The sequence below is a fragment of the Rhipicephalus microplus genome, chromosome 2 (assembly GCF_043290135.1).
Source record: "Rhipicephalus microplus isolate Deutch F79 chromosome 2, USDA_Rmic, whole genome shotgun sequence".
NCBI classification, from domain to species: domain Eukaryota; kingdom Metazoa; phylum Arthropoda; class Arachnida; order Ixodida; family Ixodidae; genus Rhipicephalus; species Rhipicephalus microplus.
Window position 1 is genome coordinate 223,871,927 of NC_134701.1, and position 26,484 is coordinate 223,898,410.

General features: G+C 47.8%; 1 protein-coding gene across 1 annotated transcript in view; it reads right to left on the bottom strand.

The window, feature by feature from the left end:
• LOC119170378 (uncharacterized) overlaps positions 1-26,484 on the bottom strand; it is a 117,453-nt gene that overhangs the window by 12,375 nt on the left and 78,594 nt on the right. The window contains exon 2 of the mRNA XM_037421525.2: positions 17,291-17,423. Within this exon, the coding sequence (XP_037277422.1) occupies positions 17,291-17,423 (133 nt within the window). The remainder of the gene's footprint in view (positions 1-17,290; positions 17,424-26,484) is intronic.

Below are 26,484 nucleotides of genomic sequence, written 5' to 3' on the forward strand. Positions count from 1 at the left end.
ATTTCATTTTGTTGAAGAGTTGCAGCGTGAAGCAAGAAGAGAGACACAGGACAAACTTCGTTGTTTCTGTGTATTTCGTCGTGATTTGCACTGCGCCACTTTAAAAGAAGGCATGACAAGCAATCATCTTTTGGGCAAAAGTTAATCTGCAATTAACACGATCCGATTTCTCTCTAAACAAGCTCTCATTTGTGCTCGTAGAGGTCACCGAACATTCTACTCATAAACTTGAAGTATACACCTTTAAAACGAACTTACTCCGAGAATGCGGTTCATTTTCGGCCGTCGCACGAGATGTTGGCGACAGCTCTCGGTAACGCCCGTGTCCCAAGTCATTACACATAATCGATAGATGATGCAGTACGATAGCTACGCTCCGGAAGTGAATGCGGAGCGCAGCGGGCATGCCTTTAAGGACGAGTTTTAATTAGAAGCTCGCCTTCAATTAGTTAATTGCGTGGGGCCACCGGCAGCGCCGCGTCGCGTAGGACTAGTCTATTAATAAACTTTAATGGCGGGTGACTTCTTGTAGTTCGGGATTGTCGTCTTCCGTGCCGTTATTAGATGCTGCGGCGCCGTAGCAAGAGGGCGGGCAACTGCCATCCCTCACACCGAAAGGGGGCGTCCGGAATTCACGACGTGAGAAAAGCGCGCCCTTTTTTGCGAGAGGGAGGCTTACGCGCAACGCATGGTTGTCACTAGGTGAAACCGGAATCACGGAGCAATACCGACCGCGGAAGTGGCGCGATGTGCTTCGACGCGAATATCGATGGAAAGGAGCAATGCACATGCAAGGCGTGTTCTGGAACGATTTTAAAAAGGTAACGAGAAGCAAGCGTGGCCTTTGCGCGACAGTAATTTATGGTTATTTCATTAAGTGCTGATGTATAATGCATTACAGAGCGCCGCTAATTGCATGTTTTTTTATGTACTGGAGTATATGTTTAACTTAATTTGAATAAACCTTTGGTTGCGTGTGTATGTTGGACAGTACGTGAGTCGTACTGCATTGCTGTTTTCGTATTGTTTCTTTGAATATCCGCATCAACTTCACTTCAAATTAATCAAAGTAATTTTGGAATACCGAAAAGATCGAGCTTCACGCCGAAAAGCGACGAATGCCCTCCTGAAGTTTCTGCGATCGACCCGCCTCGTCGAATGTTTGTGACGTTTTAGTGTGTTTGTGTGTTTTCGCTTCCGTCTCGCTCTCTTTCTTTCATTCCCTTTTCCTTACTCTTCCGTCTCCCATTTCCCCTTCTCCAGTGCAGGGTAGCAAACCAGATACCTGCTTTCTGTTTAACCTCCCTGCCTCTCTTCGTGCCACATCTCTCTCTTGTGAAATCTAAGCGCATGGTTTCGGCTGGAGCTCTACAATGTGTGTTTATTTATTTATTTATTTATTTATTTATTTATTTATTTATTTATTTATTTATTTATTTATTTATTTATTTATTTATTTATTTATTTATTTATTTATTTATTTATTTATTTACAGATACTGCCATCTTTACAGTTGAAAGCCCTTGCTTGGCAGGGTGGGGAAAATGTTCGAGGATCGGTACAGGCATGCAAACAAAAAACAAAAGCTTCAATGTGATCATACAAGACTCAGTTTTAAAAGAAACACTTATTTTCAGAGTAACATCAGGCACATTAACATAATAACATAATACAAGCACAATACATATTATAAACTAGCACAATAATAATTATTCATATGCTTCTTTAGAATTAGCTTTGCGAGATTGAGAAAATTTGACGCCGCTTTCGGTGGTCTTCGTCTCATTTAAGTGTGCGTAAATGCCCGTCGTAGTGGCGCAGTGCCGTTTTCAGTTTTTACGTCAATTTTTCTCGAATTTTAAAAAGAATGCGCTAATCTGTGCTTACGGAACGTCAACTTAGCGACGCATTTCGCCACTACCATCTTATCTTTCATTTTAAACTTACAGGTTCGAATAAATGTGGTTGGCGATATTAACAGATATTGTGACATCACTCACTCCTCTCAGCTGTTTTGTTTTTTTATATACATGTATTTGTCTAAGTGTGGGGCATATAGCTTCTCTACTGGAGTGTAACTTCCCGCATGTAGTTATACTTGACGTCTGGCTCGTAATGTAGTTTCGAGGCACTGCACAATAGTATAGACGCTGTCGTGGCAAATTGTAATAGTTAGAATGCATCAAAAGAGGTCTATAGGAGGCGCGGCTGGCTCCCAACGAAATTGCTAACGATATCCCCTGTCCATGGCAGTCGCGTATCTGGAACAGCTTGAAATGCATCAACCACTGGCGTCCCCACGTCAGACGCTGCCTGTCTTTTTTATTTTTCGGTGTCAAGGCGAGAGTATATACGACTGAATGCAATGTTCGCTTGTTCATTTGTTACCCCGCTTGCCCCACGATTTAGACAAGCGTAGGCAGGTACGATAAAAATGAAGAGGCGGTGAAAAAAACAAAACAACAACTACATGTAATGGTGAGCTAGGTCTTTCATTCAGGGCGTGCCCCAGTGCAGCGAATGCTGACGGCAGATCAGGAAATGCTTTCTTTTCTTTTATCCTCTCTCATTGGAGCTTCTAGATCGCAACCAGGCAACACAGTAAGAAGGGGGCTCTGGCAGGCAGGGTTCCTTTTATGGTCGGGCCCTGTTGCCGCACGTCTGACAAACTACAGCCCGCACTGAGCGGCTTGTGCTGCGCACGCGATGTGATGTAGGGGGACAGCTTCGAGTTCAATTTGAAAGTTATAATATTCAGGCTTACAAGCACGCCGTGTGCGTCTGGCCTGTTACACTTATGCGTCACTTGTATTTTCTCTTGAGATCGCCAAGAGTTGTACGTGGGGCTATAAGGGAAATCTCTAAATGTAGGCGTAACCGAGTCCTGAGATTACTTCGATTTCGGCAGTGATTGCACCGTTGTTAGGGAACGCGGACGAAGATAGTCTCTATAATCCGTGCACATGAAAGCGACTGCCATCACGTTTTCTTATCTGATCCTCGACAACTTGAGTTGATCATTCGGACGACCCGCTTCATCTGCGTTAGTGCTTCCATTTCGTATGGGAACACGGGGTACTCCACAGGGAGCAGTGTTATCACCGCTCCTTTTCAACATTGCTATGATGCGCCTTCCAAGCGAATTGGCCAGGGTGGAAGGCACACAACACGCAGTATATGCCGACGATATTACAATCTGGACCACTGAAGGGAGCCTTGGTGAAATGCAGGAACGCCTTCAGCATGCCGAATCCATAGTCGAGGCGTATGCCAACGATTGTGGACTCCAATGTGCTCCAAACAAATCAGAGCTTCTGCACGTTAGAGCGAAGCCAAGAGATAAGTCAGCCATACACATCTCCCTGTCTGGGGTTCCCATCAGAGAGGTGGAGGAGCTCCGGATTCTGGGCCTGTTCATTCACCACAGACTCAGACCGGACTCCACTATAGCGAAACTCAAGAGAATAGGCGAACAGGTAGGGCGCATGATCCACCGCGTTTCCAACAAGCGGGGTGGTCTGCGGGGCAGAGACGCGCTTCGGCTCGCGCATGCCTTCGTGACTAGCCGGATCCTCTACGCCGTCCCATACCTTCGCACTAACAATAAAGAAGACGAAAGAATAGATGCCATCATTAGTAAGGCTACTAAACGAGCTCTGGATCTCCCGGTGGCCACTTCCAACGCCAAACTGAGGGCGTTAGGTGTGCTCAACTCCTACCAGGAGTTGCGGGAGGCCCACCTTATGAATCAATATACGCGGCTCGTGCAGACGGCTCCCGGGCGCCGCCTGCTAAACCGCTTACATATACAGCACACTTGCACTGCAGAGGAGGCGGAGCGTATTCCGGAACTGTGGCGGCATATGCTCTCGGTCGCTCCACTCCCCAGTAACATGGATAAGCACACGCACGAAAGCAGAAGACAGGCGCGGGCTCGGACGCTTGAGAGGCAACACGGCTCCCGACCTGGTGTATTCTACGTAGATATAGCAGGGCCTTCGCCCACGGGATTTTACACGGCCTCTGTAGTTCACCGGGAAAAGCATGTCAATGGGCTCTCGTTCCGAGCACAAAATCCAGAGCGCGCTGAGGAAGTCGCGATAGCGCTTGCTGCTGTGGACCCCAACTCGAAAGTTATCATCACGGACTCCCGGAAAGCATGTACTCATTACTTGGTAGGAGAGATATCCCCCCTAGCCAGCCAAATTCTAAAACGGGCTCTCGCTGATCCAGCCCCGAAACGCATCGTATGGGCTCCTGGCCATCAGGACTTACGAGGTAATGAGGCCGCTGACGCGGCCGCCCGAGCGCTTACCCACCGGGCTCCTCACCTTGGCTCTTATGACTCGGAGGCCAATACACCGCTGCTGCGGTTCAAAGAAATTCTGACCTATTATCGTGACACTCACCGCCTTTACCCGGCTCCTGCAAAGGGGCTGAGTAAGGCGGAAGAGCGAACTCTAAGGCGCCTGCAGACAGGTACTTTACTCTGTCCTGCAATCCTAAAACATTTCGATGCGAACACAGATGGGCGGTGCCCACACTGTGGAGAGACGTGTGATATCTTCCACATGGTGTGGGCATGTACGAAAAATCCCCACCTACCCCCTTCCCCTACCCCTTCCCGAGAGGCATGGGAGACTGCCCTCCTCAACTGCTTATCACTAGAGTCTCAACGGGCTCTGGTGAGACGGGCGCGAGTAGGGGCCTCGTCATGCGGTGTCCCGGACTAAGGACGCCGACCATGTAGCGGGGTCATGCTTTGGCACCGTACCTCTCTCTTTTATAATAAATGTTTTTCATCATCATCATCATCATCCATTTCGTAAACCTTTCTCCTCACTCTGACAAGTATATTTCCTCGGCTGTATATACTCGTGCGTTAGGGCGTAATAAAATAAATGAGATAGCTCCCGACTATGTAATGGTATTTGGGAGTCTGCACCTCCGAGAAAAACGCCTGACGCCGCTGGGTCTGCGTCTCTTCCAGCGGGCGCAAACAAATGGAACCAACCGTCACCCGCCAAGTAGCCCTCGGCGAATCGCGAAGCGTGAAAGATGAACTCCCCGAACTTCACCCCACTAAGACTGTCCGCACTGCCTCCTCTTCCCAGTCGCGGCTCCAATTTGAAGAAGCTTCGCGGCTTTTTTCCGAAACGTGGTCGCCCAACACACAACTTGCATGGCAGCTGGGTCACTTAGGTCGGCCGAGTGCCTGGATATAAACGCCCGTCTTCGACATTGGCGCACTTTAAACCTCCGTTCTCGCTCAGAAAAGAAGACAGCTTAGCCCTTTCCCCTCCACACTCTTGGCACTCTCTTCGCGCCTTTCAAACGCCGGACGAGGCATCTTGTTTGTAAAAGAAGAAAGCGGCGCCTCTGCTCTTCGCGCGCCATTTCCTCGGCAGCTCCGGCGTCGGCCGTTGCGTGAACCGGACGAGTAGTGCAACAGGAAGCGTCGGTATAGACTCCTCCGTATAACATTGCTGCGCTGCCGGTTCGGAGGTCCACCCTCGAAGCCTTCGATCGGGGTGCGGGTGGCTTCCTTATTGGGGAACTGGCCAGCCCCTTCTTTTTTCGTTGTGTGTGTTTGTCTCTAAGCGTGCGCTGTCTCTATGCGCGGGGCGCATATACACAGCGAGGCCCGCTAAAGCTTGACGCTTCGAGAGAGCCGAGGCCGTGCGTGCGCATATCTACACGAGTGCCTCCTCGCGGAGGCTCTGCGGAGAGCGCTGGCCAGGCGTGTTTGTTGGGCGTCCCGCAACTGGTACAAAGGAAGATAGGTGTAGGGCAAAACAAGCCGCGACAAAGAGAGAATGAAGCACGGGAATGATGATGGAACAGAGCAGTCTTTTCTTTGTCCGATTCCTTTTTTCATCGGATTCTTCTTTTTCTCTTCTCGATCTTCTCACGCGGCTTCTTCAACGGGGTCTTGCTTCCAGCGTCAGTAGCTTTCCTGACAAGAAGTCGTTGTGAAACGAGTTGCGATGCTTAGAAATTTTATCGATGTGAACTGGTGAAATAAAAACAGAGTCACGAGGAGCAAGCTCATCTCCCTGATGCGTAATAAGCGCCGAGGTCCAGACAACAGTGACGAAGGTTGGGTGTTTACACACTTTACCGATCAGGCGATACAGCATACAAGGAGTAAATGACATATGCAGAGGATGTGGACTTGTGTCTATGTAGCACACATTTCTATATTCACGATCGGAGCCTAAGTTCTGAATTTGGTTTCCCCATAGATCTGAAAACAGCGCAGTTTGCCTTTGTTTATCTGCTTTTATCAAATTACGCTTATCTGTTGTGCTTATCTGCAGCCGAATGTATACTTTATCCTTTTACACTTCCCTGGTACATACCTTAGGGTAGGGTAGCGAACCTAGTCATTGAGCCGGTTAACCCTGCAGCCTTTCCTTTCTTTCCTATATAGCTGCTTATTTCTATTGGCCTGATGCGAAGATCATATAAAGGGACCAACGAAATGATAGATACATTATTGTAAGGGTATGACAAGGCTGTCACACCATTCTCTTGCTGAACGCCCCATGTGCTCAATTCACCGATGCACAGAGCTGAAAAAAAAAAGAAAAAGGGTAAACATGATGATTTGATTTTGAAGGCTAGAAAAGTATAGGAGACCGAAGAAGTGCACCTTCTAAATTGTGCGACGTAACCTTTCACATAGTGTCACGGATGTACAGGATACCCGACAAAAAAAAAGAAAAAAACTAATCTTTGTTGTAACACTTGCGCATACAGACAGATTTCGGTGCACGTTTTGTAAGAAAAATAACCCCCTTTAATTTGCATTAGTCGACTGTACGAAAATGAACCTGTGGCTCTCGCTTGCTGTCTAACACGAGGGCGAGGATGGTTTCTGTTCAGGCTTCGTTCCGAGTCTATTCAAGTGTATTGTTTTACGAGGGATGCACCCAAGGCGTGAGCCATCGAAAACTCCCGGATCTTTGGGATGCATGGACCGTTAATTGTGAACACCTCGGATTCCCCCCGAGGCTCTGGTGCACGCTTATAGGGTCACAGCCAACCGCATCTACTCCCACGATGCATCAGTGCTACGTGTGCGTGTGTGCTTCCGTCTGTCGCTGTTACTCCCTATCCCACGCAGGAACGCCCACTCATTGCCAGAGTAGCGATGCGTACGACCGCACTCTGAGGAGGGAAGTTCCTCTTTTTTTGTCGTCGACGCCCTTTGTGTGTCTCCTCTCAGGATTCCACAGGCGCCGCGGCACGGAAGATTGAGAGCCGTAGAAGACGAAATGGACGTGGTACCGTATGCATTGTCGCCGAATGCGGCAGGAAGCGATGCATTGCGTTTCCGCGTAAACTGGGCCGATGCGGAGTTTGCGGAGTGTGTGAATCTGGAAGCGAATGCAAAATAGCGGGACGGAGGGGCATGCAAAGCTGTAAGAAATGCTTTTCGCATGAGTGTCCGAAATATATGCCTCGGTTTATCTTTGGCTCGATCGAGAACTACGGACGACATCCGTATACAGTGTGCGTAAACATAGATCGCACGCCTCTTATACCGGCGGGCTCATCGACATGCAGAGCCGTAGATCAGACGGACAACACGTGGTTATAGATTGTGTTTCTTTTGAAAGCTGAATTACGGCGGTTTTGTTTTGTTTCCTGTGTACAAGGTAAAATGAGAGCTCGAATGTTAGACATACATTTTTACTAGTCCGTTGGGGATGATGGTGATGAAATGCCACACTCAAGGAAGTGTTTTGCGATTCGGTTGCGAATAACAACGAACGATATCAGCAGTTAATGCAGTACAGATGAGTATGCACGCAGATTGCAGGGCTGATATGTCAGAAATCCCGACACAGCGAGTTCGCTTCTTTCTCTAGGCATTGTAAACGAAAAACACATCCTCCTCACGGCCCACTGTACACTGAAAGATGGGTCGTTTCCTGTATGATCTGACGTCGTAATGTGTAATTATGTACAGTTGGGTATTCTGATTGTTATATGGGGCTCAAAATAAGCACAGCACTGTCGTCCTGAAGCTATCAGTCGTGCCGTAAGTGCACGCTATTCGTATATGCTTGGTCGGTCAGGTAGAGAGAACGGAACGCTGGAAAACTAGTTGCTCACGAAGAACTTGTAAACTATGCCGATAATATACCAACGCAATATGTGTTATTTGAATTAAACCATGCATGCAACTCACTGTGGTAGATATGCGTGTGGTAGCCACTAATCTCGTGGGCGCAGGTCAAATTCTCAGTGATGGCGGTTGCATATCGGTGGGGGAGTAATTAGAAAACAACACTCTGGCGATTATATTCACGTGCTCGTTACAAAAACCGACGTGATCAAAATTAATCTTTAGCCCTTCGCTACGGCGTGCATTGAAATTATAATCGTTATTTCAGTACGTAATCTACAGCCGCTCGACTGGTGGTTTATTAAAACTGACATGTCCTATTCAAAAATGCGTGGAACGCGGATCTTCGCACCAGATTTCACGATTCCACGCCTTGAAGGCCGTTCGTTTCTGAGAAGAAGCACCTTCACTAAAAGTGGTTCACTGATGCAGCTTAGTACTGCGTGAAGCTTCTCTTCAGTTAGCTCTTATCGTAGGCTGCCAAGTCCCGGCTTTTGTGCCTGGCGAGAAAATGCTTTCGCCACCGAACAAATAAACACAAAGCGACAATCTTACCTGAATCACAGGTTTGTATTTCAAATTCTGTGTGTAACTCTGTAATTATAGACCGTACCGAGGACACAGGAACGCACATGCACTCACCGATGGTGGCTACTGGTCAGTTCTTCCTGATCGGGTGACACGTGCCACTCGTAGGTGAGCTATAGCCTCCCTTGCACGCAGCTGAGCTCGTTCTCCTCGAACAACGCAAAGAGCGGAAACAAAGAAACGAGATGGACGAACGCAACTTTCCGGCCTTTTTAGGATTCTCCTCTGCCTGTCTGCGTCGCCTTTCTTTTTTACTGCAGTACACCCTGCACGCACGCATGCAGAGCACGTAGCGGGCGGACGCCGCTTTCGTTTAGACGGAGACATGGTGCCTTGCACGCGTGCTGCTAAGACTGTTCAGACCACAAGAAGCTTGGGCGGAGTTTGAAGATAAGTCGACCACGTGTGCGGCCTTCTTACCGGTGCATCACGTGACGGATGGGAGATGCGGCTGTGCGAGCTGTCGTGCCAGCGATCGCGAAAGCGGCCGATCGACCCTTTCCCGGGTTTAATATATGTGTGAGTGCGTAGGCTGAAATGAAACAAAGGATAGAAGGAACGCAGCCAAGAAGTAATGTCCTGGTTACCGATACTGGCGAAGTCGCCGTTACTGCCATTAACAAGGCATCCTTCTCGTGAGAGCTACTATAGCAGTCACCTACTGTGTACAGGATAGTACAGCATAGCATGTCATAGAATATTATACTATACTATGATATAGTGGAGTTAATATGGTACAGGCCGGTAGCCAGGGGGTTGCTCTAAGCACTCTTCCTAAATTTAGACGCAAGGGGAGGAGGGTACTCAGGTCAAATAATGAAAATACGTTTTGCAAAACCTTCAACAAGTGCCCCTCCCAAGCCTTTCCACCGTAAAAGAAAAAAAATCCTGGCTACGGGTCTAGTGCCTGGTGTAGTATATGAGGGCGAGCACGATTAGACAGAGCAGAACGTAGTGCGAGAAAAAGGCTCATCGACGCAAGCCCGACGACTCGCGTGGTTGCTCCTCCCCTGCGTGGTGTGAAGTTCTATGCGTCAGGATAAGGTGTCCCTGATACTCATACTCCGTGGATGAGCCATACATGTATAGGAGAGTATACGTTCGTGACTGGCCCGCTGTGTGCTCGGAGCACGTGGGAATTTCCGTGTTCGACGCCTTTCTTTTCTTTCCTTTTCTCGTCGTGACTTCGGCTTCGGACTGTCTGACTGACACCGCGGTGAGTTGCGTGCCGTGTTAGCGACCATGTATTTCGCCACCGGCAGGCGCGAGACATATATTCTTAGCCACGAAAGGTGGAACAGAATAGTGTGGCCAGCGAAGCGGAAAGTGTCAGCTCGTTCGGTTATTGCGTCTGTATAGTGTGAGCGTCCTTTTTTTCTCCTGCGTGGTTAAGCCAAATAAAAACCAGGAAGGTTGACAGACGAGGAAATGGTGTTTTTTTCTTTAATATTTTAAATATTTTTGTGCGTGTGAAGTGCACAGACGTAGATGTACTTCGTACGTTTGGAGTGAAACCGTAGTTTTCCTTAACAAATAATTTGATCAAACCACGTGGCAATGTTCCATCACTGCAGGCAGCGCGAAACTGTACTAGGAACTGGTTTAAAAAGGACGATCCGCATGTTTAGCGCTTTTTGTAACGGTCCTTAATAGAGTTTCGCGCACTGAGTGCTACTCCGTGTCGCACGATGTTGCGACTTGAGTTGAGACACTGCGATTGTTTTGAAAATTAAATTTGGAAGCTCACTCGTGCATAGTTCATTTCTTATGCGCGGTCATTGTGTAAATATTCATGACACATCCCAGCATTACGCATGTTTAAAAAATGTAATTCAGGCCCCGCCACGGTGGTCTAGTGGCTAAGGTACTCGGCTGCTGACCCGCAGGTCGCGGGATCAAATCCCAGCTGTGGCGGCTGCATTTCCGATGGAGGCGGAAATGTTGTAGGCCCGTGTGCTCAGATTTGGGTGTACGTTAAGGAACCCCAGGCGGTCGAAATTTCTGGAGCCCTCCACTACGGCGTCTCTCATAATCATATAGTGGTTTTGGGACGTTAAACACCAAAAATCAATCAATCATCAATTAAAACGTAATTCACCAGCGTAGGTTTTATGTTATACGGCTGACAACAAACAGTTTCGCGCCATCGGAACTGACGCGGTAAACTTGGTAAACAACGGGGTGATGAATATTATTTTAACAATGATAATGATAGAAAGCACTACATAGTTGAAGGGTGCATGACTTGAATTGTGCCCCACACTGCGAGATAGTAAAACATGGGCAGGCGAAAAATACTGAAAGAGATCAATCTGGTTGCACCAACAAGCGGGCATACTACATCGTGTAGAAGTTTACTTGACAACATTTTTCGCCATTTTTATGGCATTTTTAAAATTTAGGCTAGGGAAAGTCAAGTTTTCTTAACGTCAATATTTCCGAAGGTATGCTGCGAAGAAGCATCAGGGCGTGCTAACAGGCACCCATGCGCAAGTGAAAGTCGAACGGAGGCGAAGAAAAGCAACAACGCTTTTCGTGCAAGCGCGGTTTCTATGGAGAGTGTAAGGTCCGTTTCCGAGCGAATAACTATGTTGCGGGCCCTAAGAAAATGAGGCGAGATGAGGTCACTTATGAGGTGAGTATGAATGCTAAGATTGCGGGGGCGGGATGCTCGTTTCGGTGCCGTTTACCGGTTTCCGGTTTACCGGTTTCCTTTGGCGTGACACCTGTTGGTGAATGTGGCACTGCAGCGCGTTAGTTCAGCTTAATGACCCGACCAAAACGCGTAGCGCTATCCAAACGTTGTCATGGAAGGAGAATATATTTCAGCCCATATATGACAGACGTATACAAACTCAATTGAGGTAAATTATCACGCCTATGGTTGTTTCTGACGGTCAGCTGTGGCGGAGCCTACGAGCTATTACGAAGCCGACCGCGGATCGGGGAAGCTCGGCAAGGAAGTCTATGCGCCGCGTATTCGCGCAAACTCATGCAAATCACCAGCGACCACAGCGGCGGATACTAAGTAACGCATTGCATAAGCCCATGGGTGAGACGAGTCCGACTCGCAATGCGGCGGGAGTCCGTGACTTTCGGGTTAAACGCCAATTGTTGGGGGGGGGGGGCGTATATGTGGCGTAGCTTTATATACCCAAACGTTCTCTCGGCGCACCTTACGTAATAGCAGCCGCCGTAATAGCTCACGTTCTTATACCAGAATTTCGCGCGAAAGTGGCGATATCGCGCCTATCTCGATTTTCTTTGGTATGTACCTCTCTTCACTGGATGAAGACGGCGACTGTTCTGTGGGAGGACTGCGGAATCTGCCGGGTGTCCTCGTCTTAAGCACTGACCCAGTATTTACCAATGGCTCTGCAGCAACGTACATACCGGCATTGGCGAGATATACTTGTCCGCATGCAATTGTTGCTCACAGTATTCTAGCTGCAAGAGGTCAAGGTGGCCATGCAGGAAAACAGTCGCTACATGACAGTCATGCGTGTGTCTGTACTCATTACTATTAACTACCGTTAGAAGAGCGAAGGGCCACCATAAGCATTTATTATGATGGACCGAAAGAACGTCCGTGCTTCGCAAGCTTACCTTGATGATTGTTTACGGTCCACTGAACACAGAGTGTACTTACGCGCCCATAGTATCTTGTCTTTGAGTCACCAAGCACTAGATTATTGCTTTATATATTCCTCCGGATGATTCCTCCTTGGCGCAGAACAAAGGCCTAATGGCGTCCGCCGTTAAGGGCTCACAGTAGAGGGTCGTTAACCACAGCCCAGTGCGCGTCCCGTCACGCCCTCTCGAATAAGACACCACAAGGCAATTCTCACCCCAGGCGATCATCCTTGTACAGCGGACTGCGAGTGATCGTCAAGCGCTCGGCGTGCGAACATGGCCCCGCCACCGGATGATGGATGGCATTTCGTCACCGCTTGCCGGCAGCCACGTTACCCGCGTCCTCACGAGGCGTGTCCTCGACGTCGGGGCATCAATTTCGCCCAGTACGGACAGTGTCGCTGCGACCGAATGAAACCATTTGTCACTGCATCCGGCCAGCTAGGCTATGGGGCTCGCCTAGCGGTCCCTACGTTTCTCTCGTCCTCCGCGCAGCTCTTTCTGCTGCCACAGGCCTGCTCGTCGGCGATCATCTGTATGGAAGCGACGGCGCTTGTGATGTAGAGGCAGCCTCGAGCCACTTCCCGGTGATTGAAGCGGTCGGTCGGTGCCACCTAAGCGATTTGAATCTGGTTGACCCGCCGGGGTGGAGGTGCAGTTGCAGCGCGTCGCTTCGAAAAAGACTGACCTCGGTGGCGCCCATGTTGACTTTGCCCACCTTTCGCGCCTTTGTGGGTCATCCGCTGCGGCGGTGGTCTCGTGCGCGTTATGTAACCGATTCCTTTCTGTAGGGGCAGAGAAAAAAATTGCGCCTTTTTGCGAAGTTGCGTTTGTACAGCTCGTTGCTTTCGTTGTTGTGGTTTTCCTAAAGACTCGCATTCGCGGGGACGTCGCGGAGGTGAGGGACGGGTCGCGCCTCTTTGCGCCGCATCGTTCGCGAAATAACGCCGCTGAATGAATGCGAGTGTACGGTTGTGTACGCCACTTTCGATTTCTACGGGCGCCTTGTATGCAGTGTGCGATTGGTTAGTCTATGAGGCAGACAGCGAAGTTTGTATTTCGACGCGGCAGATGCTCCGGCTATGTACATTCATGCGCGTGGCATTCTTCATCCTGGTATTTTGAACTTCGCGTGGTGTGCTGCCTCCCACAGAGGGAGATTTAGAGGTTGTCCGGTATTTCGTGTGTTTCGAAGGTGCATGCCGTAATGGCATGGTTATAACTCACTGCGATTGCATACGTGAGCCCGTATATGCGGACGTACGATGGGCAAGATTCTTTGATGTGCGCGTCATTATCATACAAACGCAGATTTACGTTGGACTGAACGAATCGGAGGTTGAAAGTATGATGTGTACTTAAAGCTATATACTTACATAAAATTCCCGAATTTCCGCTAAGCATATAAATCTGTTCCCTAAGTTTTGGTTTTATTGATAGCGTCTTGTTATTGCACATACGTCTTGCAGAAAAACAACTGTTTTCGCAGACGCATGAGCAGTTGGCGCTGTAAATACTAACTTGGGCCCATTCATAATTGCTAGTCTTTTACGTTCTTGTGGCCCACGCGGTACGCCAATGCAATAAGTGGTTGAACACACTTTTTGCAGTACATATAATCACATATTTGGGTACGAATACGTCAAAACCACTGCCTTTAAACAGAAAAATAAAAAAAAGTATGTGTGACTCCTTTAGGACAGTGCCGACTTGACATGATATGACTCTCTTAAGGCACGTACTCTCTCTTGTCAAGTCACACGACCCTCAGAAAAGAGTATAATGACCCCGAAAGGAAGTTGACGTGACTCTTTTAAGAAATTAACACAAGTGGCACGTCAGGACTCCCCGAAAGGAATAAAAGGGGAAAAAATCTGTTTTTATGAACATGTGGGCCCTAGATATAGCGCGTGTGTTTTGATTTATTCTTTACCGACTGCTTATACCATCTCGGAGCCCCGAGTGATACGCGAGCTAAAGGTATCAAGAGCATTCGATCTCTTCAGCTCTGGCGTTTGCATTTCGTCGGGACGGAACTAATGCTTAGAAAAATAGTATCGCAGGGGCTTTCTCTCTAGATAGACAAGCCGGCTTCTTAAAACACCAATTCCAGCCGGAAACTTCCTCTGTTTATCCAATGTATAGATCAAGCGGCTAAGTTTGTTGAGAGATTCGTTGTAATTTTCGTCGCTCGTTCCAGATCATCGAATGTATCCCGAGTGTTCTCATGTTCTCCTGTCCTGATTCACTGCGCTAAGCCGACCGGAACTAATACCCGTCGTTTACCTTCCCACCGCGAGAAGTTGCGCGCGGCACAATTCCGTTAGCAATATAATGTTGGTAAGCCTGGGCGCTACTTATATTGTATATTGCCGGCTACTCATCCGAAAGACGCAGGTTTGATCCCGACCAATGCGGTGGCATTTCGACGGAGTGGAAATGCTTTATGCCAGTGCTCTGTGCGATTTCAGTTCAGCTGGGAAAACCCCCGTGGTCGAAATTTTCCAGAGCACTCCACTACGGCGTCTCAGCCCGAGTCGCTTTGGGACGTTATACCGCATAAACCAAACGTACTTATACATGGCAACACATCTTTCGTACTCCCTTCCTTTCTTCCTCACCGAGATAACGAAACAAGGAACTCCGTCACGGGATTCAGTCGCGACAATAGAGGGGCACTTTCCCACACCGGCGACTGCAAAACCTTGTGTAAGCACCGCACACGCTGTCCAGCCGACATTTCAGACCGAGGAAGCTGAGCATGCTTGCTCGTGGTTTATGCGCTGCGTGCTCCTATAATCTCATTTAGAGAGCAGCTGCCGAATGGGACGGCCTCATGCATGGCGTGACGTTGTTTCGTTCCGCGACCCACTTTTTCTTGGGAGCCTCTTCCGCGACACGGTGGTTTCGCGACCTTTGTTCGCCGGACGCTGCGCATCGTCTCGAAGGGAGGAAATTCGAGTCGCGCCCTTCAATCAGTCGCGTTTAGCCGAGACAAAAGCGTGGTAGCCGAATGAACTAGAGTGATCGGGCGACCACAAATGTATACGAGAGTTCGAATGCTCGCCGGGTGCGGCCTAGAAAGAAAGAAAGAAAGAAAGAAAGAAAGAAAGAAAGAAAGAAGGAAAGAAAGAAAGAAGGAAAGAAAGAAAGAAAGAAAGAAAGAAAGAAAGAAAGAAAGAAAGAAAGAAAGAAAGAAAGAAAGAAAGAAGCGGGAGGGGGTGCTTGCGAAACGCCGCCACGGTAAACCACTCGACGCGGTATTGGAGGGCACGGCCTGCACGTCAGATCAAAAAACGCGCTCGGTGTTGCAGCCAGATTGTGCCGTTAAGTGTAACGCATACTATGCGGCCTGGATGCGGGCGCTGTCTCGTGTGCGAGATGGCATAACACTTATGGCTCAAGCCATATTCGTCGTCTTGACTGCGTGACCCTGCACCACATTTCACTTCGAACTAGACAGTTTGGGCGTCCGGTGTGTGCCAAAGGTTTCACGAGGCTTTGCGATAAATGTAGAGGCGTTTATTTGCCGATTTTCGCCGGTATGTCAGGAGGTGAGGTCTTTATGGAGCTACTGAGCAGGTGACGGAAATACAAGGTCGGTATGCTGGCTTCAGAACGAGCTACACCTTCTTTCGTTTTTTTACTCTCCCAATTCGAAGCGGCGCTCACTGCTCTACCCACATGCCTCCAATCGAGAACGTTCCCTATCAAGCTGCTAACGGGTGGTATTTGAGAGATTGATCGATATATTTTGCTTCTGTATATACAACAAGTGGCAGAGGCCGTGTCTCTGAGGGAGTGGCTTTGCAGAGACGAAACAGTTTGAGCTGTCAACATTTGAAGTGCGCTCACATGCAAGTTCAATAGTATCGTTCGTCTGACACCTGATGGAGTGGCACGCGTAACGAATATGAGCTATGCATTAATAAGGTCCCGCAGCACACCTCCAAGTCTTCACGTTAACTACAATGGACTGAATTCACTTGCTTCATGTTTTCGTGTTTAGTTAGCTGTTTTGAAGAATCTGTGGCACGGCAATGTAAATATTATTGAATTTTAGTCGGTGGCATACGGCTTGAATCCTAAACAAGTAAAATAGTGATTTAAAAAGTTTTGTCTAGATTTTTTTACGCAACTTTTGCATGAAATTATCAAAGATTGGCGTCGAGGACATGTTACTTGATGAGGGCAGACAACCATATTTTTTTGAAATACCAAAAAATGCAGGATAAAAATGTTTATAACTATATTTTTTTACTAGTTTACTAGTCAGATGCGTACTGAGTGCGCATCTGAATTGTTAGTTTTCGACCACGAATGCTTGAAGTGTGTGTACTACTGCGCAGCTTGGCAATATATTCCGCAGTCTTCCTCACTGCAAAAGAGCTTGAGCAAAGCCGGTTTTACTGCATGAATTAAAAACCATGCCTGCCATTTTACTTGCAACCACACGTTTCCTTTATAAACGACAAATGGCACAAGCCTCGGACTTACTTGTCAGCTAACTGTATCAGTTTTTTTTTCATTAAGAGAATGCGTGACCTGAAGCTATTAAACAATATGATGTGCGTGTTTACGCTCCCCAACCCAATTTATGATGGTATATACACCTATAGGTACAAGCCAAATATGTAGCACCATCCACTGTGGCGGCTGATATGTTGGGACCTAATGCGTGACACAACGAAAACTGCGAAGAGCGGCAGTTGATAATATATACAAATCTCGGCATCTATAGTATTGGTGAGAAGTCCCATTTTCGACACAGTGTCAAACAGTTTCCATAAGGATGGCAACATCACTAAATGAAAGATTGACGCAAAGCGGCAAGTTATGGTCCACAATGAATGTATAGAGATGGCAATGTCTCTGATTTTTTATAAAAAAAATCAGATGAGCGAGTGCTGAGCGCTGGTCAATAGTACTCACGTGTAGTGCACTTCGAGCAGGATGCCGGATTCGTCCATCTCGCAGGCCGCCCTGCTGCAGGCGCCGATGGCCCAGCTCTCGTTGACCGCCCTCGCCGAGCAGCTACTCACGTCGTAGCACATGCCCGGAAAGTCTGCGGTGCATGGGAGAAACCAGGAGACCCGAGGTTAGCTCTCCCGTCAATATATTCCGCGCACGTGCAAGCGTAAGTCGTGGTCACACTTCACCCACGATGTAACCAAGCTCTCGTTGAGTATGCATCATGCTTCGCCGTTTAATGGATAACAGAACTGTTGCCCGGGCGCTTCCGATTTTATTGACGCACAGTAGTGTTCTAGTGGTTACAGTGCACGACTGCTCATCGTAAAGGTCTTTGGATCGAGTCCCTGCCGCGGCAGCCGCGTTTCGATGAAGGCCCGTGTATTTGAACTAATTGATTGATTGATTGATTGATTGATATCAGGGGTTTAACGTCCCAAAACCACCATATGGTTATGAGAGATGCCGTAGTGAAGGGCTCCGGAAATTTTGACCACCTAGGGTTATTAAACGTGCACCCAAATCTGAGCACTTGGGGCCCACAACATTTCCGCCTCCATCGGAAATGCAGCTGCCGCAGCCGGGATTTGATACTGGCACCTGCAGATCAGCAGCCGAGTACCTTAGCCACTAGACCACCGCGGCGGGGCATGTATTCGGTCTGAGGCGTATACGTTAAGGAACTCAAGGTGGTCTCAATATACGGAGCCGTCCATTACGATATCCCTCACAAATGCAGAAACGTGCCGATTTAAAGGTTTGATTGATTGATTGATATGTTGGGTTTAACGTCCCAAAACCACCATATGATTATAAGAGGCGCCGTAGTGGAGGGCTCCGGAAATTTCGACCACCTGGGCTTCTTTAACGTGCACCCGATTTAAAGGTTTGTTTTCTTTGTTAGACACAACATGAACGAGAACTAACGGTCATAGCTCATAATCATATCACAACCTATGCAGAGTTATCCGGCGCAAAACTTAACTTGCATAAATGCAAGTCTTTATGTCTTCATGCATCCCCGGTAACGTGCCTACACGGCATCTCTGTCGTAGACAATGTAACTATCCTAGGAGTAAACTACAGGGCCACTGGCGTAACCAACCAAAGTTGGGAGGAGGAGGCGAAGACACTTAAACAGGAAATAACCAGGGCACTTGAATTTAACTTTCCGTACTACGTACGTCGATATCTACTCATAGGCGTTTTTACTGGGCGCCTGTGGTTTTTGACAAACTCTGCAGTCATGCCGTACAGGATCGCGAGTAAGGTCAAGTCCCAAATAATTAGGTTTTTCTGGAATGCCAAAACGGCCCTCGTTAAATACGAGCAGTTGGGGTTGCCTCGCGAGAAGGGCGGATGGAACATCCCTTCGGTGGTCGCCCTCGCGGACACGTATGCTTTGAAGACGACCCTTAAGGTCCTGCAACTTCAGGAGGAACACCCCGCCAGGAAACTGGCAACATTTTTCTTGGGAGTGCAGGGTCGTTTGTTCCTGCAAACGCAACCCGCGGGGCCTAAAGCAATCAACCCGACGCCCTTCTACAGGCATGTAGTAGGAATTTACAAGCGTATAGCCGCATTAAATCTAGACACCCACATCCTGGAGGTGCGTAACACGGAGCTCACTCAAGAGCTGCTTGTAAACTCGGGCTGCGAGGTAAAAAACCCAGGTTTTCCGTGGGTGTTGCTGACACCCAGTTGGCTGCCGGGCAGCATTCAGGATGTGGTGTGGCGTTATGGGTGGTCCGTCCTGCCTACGGCGGATCGAATGTACAGGTGGCACTACGTTCGGTCCGAGCAGTGCGTGCATTGCGGCATGTTCGAGGACAACAAACACGCTCTGTTAGCTTGTCGAGTGGCCAATACTTTTTGGTCCCTCGTGGACAGGGCGTACCACCCTTTGGGTGTAGACAGATTTGTCCAAAGAAAAAGATGTCCATACGGCGCGCTAGCACGTCTTGTTCTGACTGCTGGGATGTTCGTGTTGTGGGAAAACAGGTGTCTGGCTGTGCATCAAGCAAAGGCCCGTAAAAATCAATGGCCTTTGCTTTTGCGGCTGTATAATATCGTAACGGATCATTTAGAATCGGAATTCTTTTCACTAGGTGAGGAGGAGTTCCTGAAACGATGGTCCTGTGCCTTCATTAAAATCGTCAACAATCGGGTTGTTTTGGCGTGTTCGCCGATTCAAGGCCTGAGAACCACCTAAACAAACCCACTTTTGTTGTGTTGCGTGCCAGAACAATTCAGTGCCAACATGTGATAGATTGATTGTGAACACAAATGTCAAGTGCCATAATTTTGTGAAACTGAATTTGTATGTGTATTAGGAACCGAATTTGTATGCGTTTGTGGAACCGAATTTGTGTGTAATGTGGTGAACAATAAAATTCCTTTTTCGCCTTTTCTGAGCGTAAAACCCAGCAGGTATTTATTACATATCATTTTTATTCGAACGGGATCGGGAAACAGTGATTCACACACAAGCAGACTTCGTGGTTGAGCAGGCTTGCTTAGAAATGAGTCTACGATCTATTTGCACCGAGTGCGGTTTGCCTAATTCAGGTAGAATTCAAAGGCGTAAGGGTTGCCATTTACAAACGTCGCGACAGTTTCACCCATTCAACTGGCTACGCTGAAAGCTGGTTATACTTTCTTAACAAAAATTATTGGTAACAGTCCAGTTCAGAGCCAACAATTTTAGTAGGGCGTAAAGAATATCTCGATCGCGTATGGTAATGCAGCATCATGTCCTATTTTGCATTCGACAGGCTTTTGTATGCGGCAGCGAGCTGAAGCAACAGTGACATATAAAACTAAAATTGTGCCGTTGCATAAAAGATGCGGCGATTATCAGTTGCATTGGTCATTGGACGAAGAGAGTGAACAAAAGAAAAATTCGTTACAGAAAAGAAAACGCAGCAGGATCGAGAATTATTCACGAAAAGGATCAATAGCGCAGGGAAAGTTTGATCATGGGGCAGAGAGATGTAATCTGTATGTGGGCGAGATGCTTGGAGCCCAACGACTCTGTATGTAATGACACGAGACGATTCCCGCAGCCGGACGGTTATTTTTATTTTATTTTCTAATCTTCTTTTCTTTCGTCCCTTCTTCTTTCTGGAATACGTTCCCATGCCATTAGCGCTCGCATTTGACTAAGGAAGGCGGGCTTTTTAAAGCAACTGAAGGCCCGATTCTGAGGGAAAGAAGAAGGCGTCTTTGTGACCTCGTTTGCGTAAAGAAAAAAAGGACCGGTCCACGGAAAGTTGTACGTTTTATTTTATAGGCGTTCTATTTTTCGGGTCTTAACGTTTCGTTCGTGAACGCGATAATAGGAAGCGGATGCTTGACTTATTCAGCGGGGAAAGCCCGCTGCCTAACGAGGCTTGTGCGACGTCTCGAGGAATTACGTGATTTCTTCTCGGAACGTTGCTTTTGTCAGAGCGACACAGTTTACTGTAACGACGGACGCGCGTAACTTTAGAAGTTTACAAAGTTTACATGAAGCCTACAAAACTTGCGGGGTTTCGAACATGTCGGACGAGGGATGCCAATAACGTGGTCGAAAGCCGCCCCGTGGCTGTTCAGCTCGGCCAAATGTGGAGTACGATCCGCGTGGTGGAATTTCTTTTCGTGAAAGAGAAACCGGGATGCAAAACGTATAATCTCCAATTCGCATTATCCGAAAGAACCTCGAAAATTACTGAAGTTGTTGTACCAGGCGACAAATTCAACAGATAATGTTCGTGTGATGTTATAGGGATACTATTTCGCATATAGCATTCTGCGCAGCAATCTACCGTTCGTCTTCACGATAGGAGTCACAACCAACGTACGTACTTTTATTCAACAACATTGAAATTGCTAGTTGGTATACGTTTTTTTTAATGTCCGTAAAATTATTATTTTCGGAGCTTTTTTTGTGTGTGTGTGTGTGTGTGAAGCGGTGATTTCGTCACTAAACCGAGCATTTGCGCTCTCTTGGACCTCTCCCCGGTTAAATAACTCCGCGCTGTAGCAGCTACAGTATCTACTCTGTTGCGTGCGAGAAACCGAGTCACGCGTTTGTAATATAAGGCCACCTGTTTTAGAATCACCAGTAAAAGTCTACTTTTGCACTTGCATAATTCGATTCCAGGGGGAAAACGTGATCGCATTAGCCGTATATATGCATTGTTTCTATGCAATGTTGGCCGGGGAAGGCAAAAGAAAGCACGTCATCCCGAAAATCGCATGCAGAACAGTGTCGGCGAGATTTGTCTGTATACGAGCTTGCCACGTGCGCTTTTATTTTCCTTCCTTCGCTGTTCTAAACTTGCTGACGCCTTTTTATGCAGCACTTCAAAAATACTAGGACTGACTGAGATACTTTTACATCAAGCTTTTTCTGACAAGTGTTTTCTTCGTGACAACCTCACTCCTGGTGCGAGAAAATTTCACATAGCATGCGCATCGTGAAGTCCAGAGCAATCTACCTGGAAAGAGCGACTGTGCGAATCGAACGAGGTCTAGCAGCCACGTTCGTCGGATTGCCTCTCGCCACTTCTATCTCTCCCACACGTATTCATTTGCTTAAGACGATAGGCTTTCTTGGGGACCTTCGACTCCAAAATTTTGGTCTGTCTGTCTCCCTGTCTGTCTGCACACTCTTCTGTTTATCCGCGGTAACAATACTCCAAACGGCACCAAACGATACCTCAAACGGCCAACCCCATCTGCAGCGTTTATCAATATTGCTCAAGTTTCAGTGTTCATACTTGTGCGATTGTCAATTAAAGAAAACAATCATTGCGCATATTTGAGGCACCAAAACAACACGTTGATATTTTGTATGTGTGTCTTTATACTAGAGAAGGCACATATAAGTAATTCTAAGCACCGTAGCGTTGATCACGCTGCGCTGACACTGCAGCGCGATGCTCAAAAAGGCAAGTGTTTCTAACGCTTTGCTAAGAAGACACGGTGGTGGCTCCTGCCCGTCGCTTTGCGTTCTACACCTCATCGCCTCCGAGACAGGCGCGCTCCTTTCTCCGTGGGCGCGCACGCCTTCCTTCATTTTCGAAGGTAACTGCCAGATGGCGCTCGTGTCTGACGTGCCTCAATGCGCTCGTTCGCCTTCGCTGAACGGATGCAGATAATAACGAAGCACTTCCACCATACAATTCATGAATTTTCTCGAGCAGAACATCAAATAAACGTTTTGTTCACTCTCTCCACACAAGACTGTCGTCTTTCAACGATATTCGCAGTGAAACATGCAGATACGGGGCCAATCATTGTTTGTTTATTATTTATTTATTCACCGTATCAAGATAAATGCTGCAGTACAAAAATAGTCTGGCGTATATATGCACTGTATACTAAACAGACGGAGTACATGTTCACTAGAAGCACGATAACAATATAATCATAGACTTGCGCAGGAAGCTCCCCTCCTCTCTGTATATGCAAATGGTAGTGAAGGGTTCGTCGATTTCGGCTGACCATAGGCAGGGCTTTGTGGGAAGCACGTCATTGCTTAATTTTCACTTTTTAATCCAGTGCGAAGCGTTCTTTTTCCAAGATCGACCAACTGGATAGGGGAAATCGCTGCTATGAAACTCCCCTCCCCTTAATGAGGAACCATGCTCATGACTATTAAAGTGACGGTTACTGCAAACGAAACGTTACTTCGTAACAGCGAAGACAACACAGCGACGCCCAAAAGACGATCTTTAAAATGAAGGTTGTGAACTGCAACGTATCTTACATTCCGAGAGGACATCAAATGCTAAGGTAGCGGACGGATGTAAAGACAGGACATTAAACGGTATAACCGACTTTGAAAGGCTGGCTGAACGACGTCATGGTTGCAAAGTATGCGATTTCTTCCCCTTCCAGGTGGACGTAGTGCTTGACTATTTCATAGGGGATTGCACACAGCGCTGCCCTGTATGCAGTGCACGCCTTTGAGAACGGCGTGTTCGAAGAATGACTCAGTGTCGTTGCAGACGCCGAGCCACGCGTTGTCGCTTGCGTAACTCGGTCACGACGCGACGAGGGCAAAAGGGCGGCTGGGCGTGACAGAGCACGCATTAAGAAAGATACACGGATGGCTTTTCAACCGGTTCACCACCCACTCGATCAAAAAAAAAAAAGCCAAAGTCGTAGATGCGAGAGAAAATAATGTCACATAGAAATGGAGCACACGTGGAAATTTCTCCGCACGTCACGTGGTCATCGACGCCGTTTCAGTTTGTTTTACACATCGTATTGGCATTCAGTTTATTTCCTTCATGAAAAAAAAAGAGAGGGGGGGGGGAGAAATCGAGTTGGGAACCTGAGAACGCATCGAGGAGATTCCATTCAGGCAGACCATTAGAATTCTGGGAAAGGGCAAGTTGTAGAGGTGCGAAATAGTGTTCGAACGTTTCTGTGTTTCGTTTTCTTTTGCCCGGATTTAATGACCCAGAGACGCATGCTAGTGACGGTGGCTTTCCCTTACTTCGAAACTATGTACCTATCCACGAAGGAAAGCTTATCCAACCAACACATGCAAGTGCTGCAGGCATTTAGTCACTAAATGCCGATAACATAAGTCCGTACAACTTATACAAACGCTATAGACGCAATGATGCACTTTTCACTGCGAAGCGACTTTACGGCCTGCTAACTCAGGCAATAAACCTCATGAAAGGGAAAAAAAAGAGAGAAAGACACTGCAGTATTGGTAACGAAGCCAGTTTTGAAAAACGGAAGCAGAGTATTTTGTAGCTTACGGAACAATTAAGTAATCGAGCGGTCACGTAAAGTGAATGCTTACGCTCGAGGGAATACCCATTAGCCACCATGTCACATCTCTTTTTTGTCACCTTTTATTCCCCTCACCCCTTTCCTCTGCACAGGGTAGACAGCCGGTCTAGGAACTGGTTAACCTACTTGTCCTTCCGCTTAACCTTTCCTCCACGGAGGAGGAACACGATTGACCAGAGTTATTAGTATACGAAAAGGAATGCAACTACGTTATTTTCGAAGGCTTTTAGTACCGAGAGAATAAAACTGGGCCACAGTCGCAAGTGGAGTCCTCAGTTTAGGAGTCCGTGAATCTCGGCCAGCTGACATGTTCAGCTGACCAGATCAAGCTCATATTAAGAGTAGTGATGCTATAAAAAGTAAGGCTTCCTACTGTTGTGTGATAGGAAGTGCAGGGGCCTTGTGGTTTCGCGCCCAGTTCGTTGGCTCGACTAGAAGTAGCGACAGTGGCGGGCTTATTGATTTGTTTTTTGTATTCATCATGCTCGACAACACTATGTTATCTTTCTTGTTGCACTCGCACTATTATTTCGGTCAGTAGAGTCGAGACGCTACCGGGATAATTGCGATTCGCGGTCACTTAAGTGACACCGACTTTAGTTTCGTTCTGCCTGCAGAGGCATGACACTCGACATACCTGTATGCTTTTTAGCCGGGAACCGGCACGTCGGGCATCGAAACATGTAGGCATTTTGGTAATTACGTCCGAAGCCACGTGTCAGTGCTCATAACTCGCGTAGCGCCTCTGTGTTCCTTGTCTTTGAGATTAAAAGATGAATGTCGTTTCAGAATTGCCCCACAGAATTGTAGTCCGCAGGCATGTCGCATAGCTAATGGACGGCGCTTATCGTTCACTGATGTTGCATACGACTGCTCCTCGGAGATCCGTGCACGAACCTTTTACAGACCCTTCACTATGGTCTAGCCACCGTAGCTTCAGTTCACGTATCCTGGTCGCCATCCCCGAAAAACAGCGCTGCTTCTCTTTGCTTTCTGGCAGTTCCGGGAAGACATGAAAAGCGAAGAACCTCGCCGGTTTCAGTCGATCGTTTTTTCTTCGCACTGTTTCTGGCCACCTTGCGGTATCTAAATCCATGAGTGCTTAGGTTGGAACGCACCTGTCTGAGAAAATTGAACGCCACGCGTTGGTCGTGCGTGAAGAAAAAAAAATATGAACGAAAGCAAAACAAGGGAGCTGTTATGCGGCAACGCGCTGCAGAGAAAACCACGGTACGGTCGTTAAGATCTGTTGGACTGATCGGTGTTTCGATCTTTTAGACACAGAAGAAACTTGACTGATCAGGCTGTGCGCACGGATCCGCGTTCAAGAGACGTTCGTTGTGTATGTGTGTGCTGAGGCGGGCGGTGGAGGAGGCGGAGGGGGGGGGGGGGGTGACGCCGAGCAGATTGCCTGTCGTCCCAGTGGCCTCTCCAAGCGCGTCAGAACGCTTGATAGTGCTCATTCTGAAGTCATAGTGACAGCTCGAACTAGAGCTGTTGGAGCCGGATGATAGTAACGTTCTCTTGTAGCAGCAGAATGATCTAACAAACGTTCTCTTGCACGCTTCTCAGGCCAGTGGCGGATCTTGAGAGAGTGGTAAGGGTGACTCACCCCCCCCCCCCCCCACCAATATCTGTGTCAGCACCACCGTCCTTCATTTCAGTACTTGTAGTTTACAGCCTATCACCAACGAGGACTACTGAGGGAAACTATTGTGAGTACAGATTAACATTATCTATACTATGAAGCGTTTTCTCATGAGTAAAAAAAAAAACGATGATCACGCCCACCCCTCTGGTGTTACATGAGGCGAACGCGCCCCCCTAAAATCAGTGGCTGTATCCGCCCCTGTCTCAGGCTGACTTCTCCTTCTTCCTCTTCATCATCTTCGTTCTCTCTCGGATCCTTGTGAAATTGTTGGAACAGTGTGAACGCAGAGTGTGCATAGTTGAAGTTGTAATGTCAGAATGTCTGGAAGACGAGTAAATTGTCGCTCATCAAGCAAGACTCAGCTTTGATTCACAGCCACGGTACACTTTTTTTGTACCTTAAAACTGACGTTGCATGCACATCACGATGTACGGTATTCAAAGGTGGACACTTTCGTACGGTTAAGTTACCAGCTGACCAAGTCATAGCTCTGCCCTGTCAGACGTTCATACTTGTTTCGTCTTTATTCTTTCTCGCAGCAGAAGTTTCCCAGGGACAAAATAAAAGCCCAGCTTCAGTTAGACTAGCTGTCGGCATGACGTACAGTTCTTGGGCAAAACTTCCCAGCTGATCTCCGCTTCGACGCGACATGAACTGCACCAGAAGCTCGGGCTAGTTGAACAGCTCGTCCAGCGATTGAGTGGGC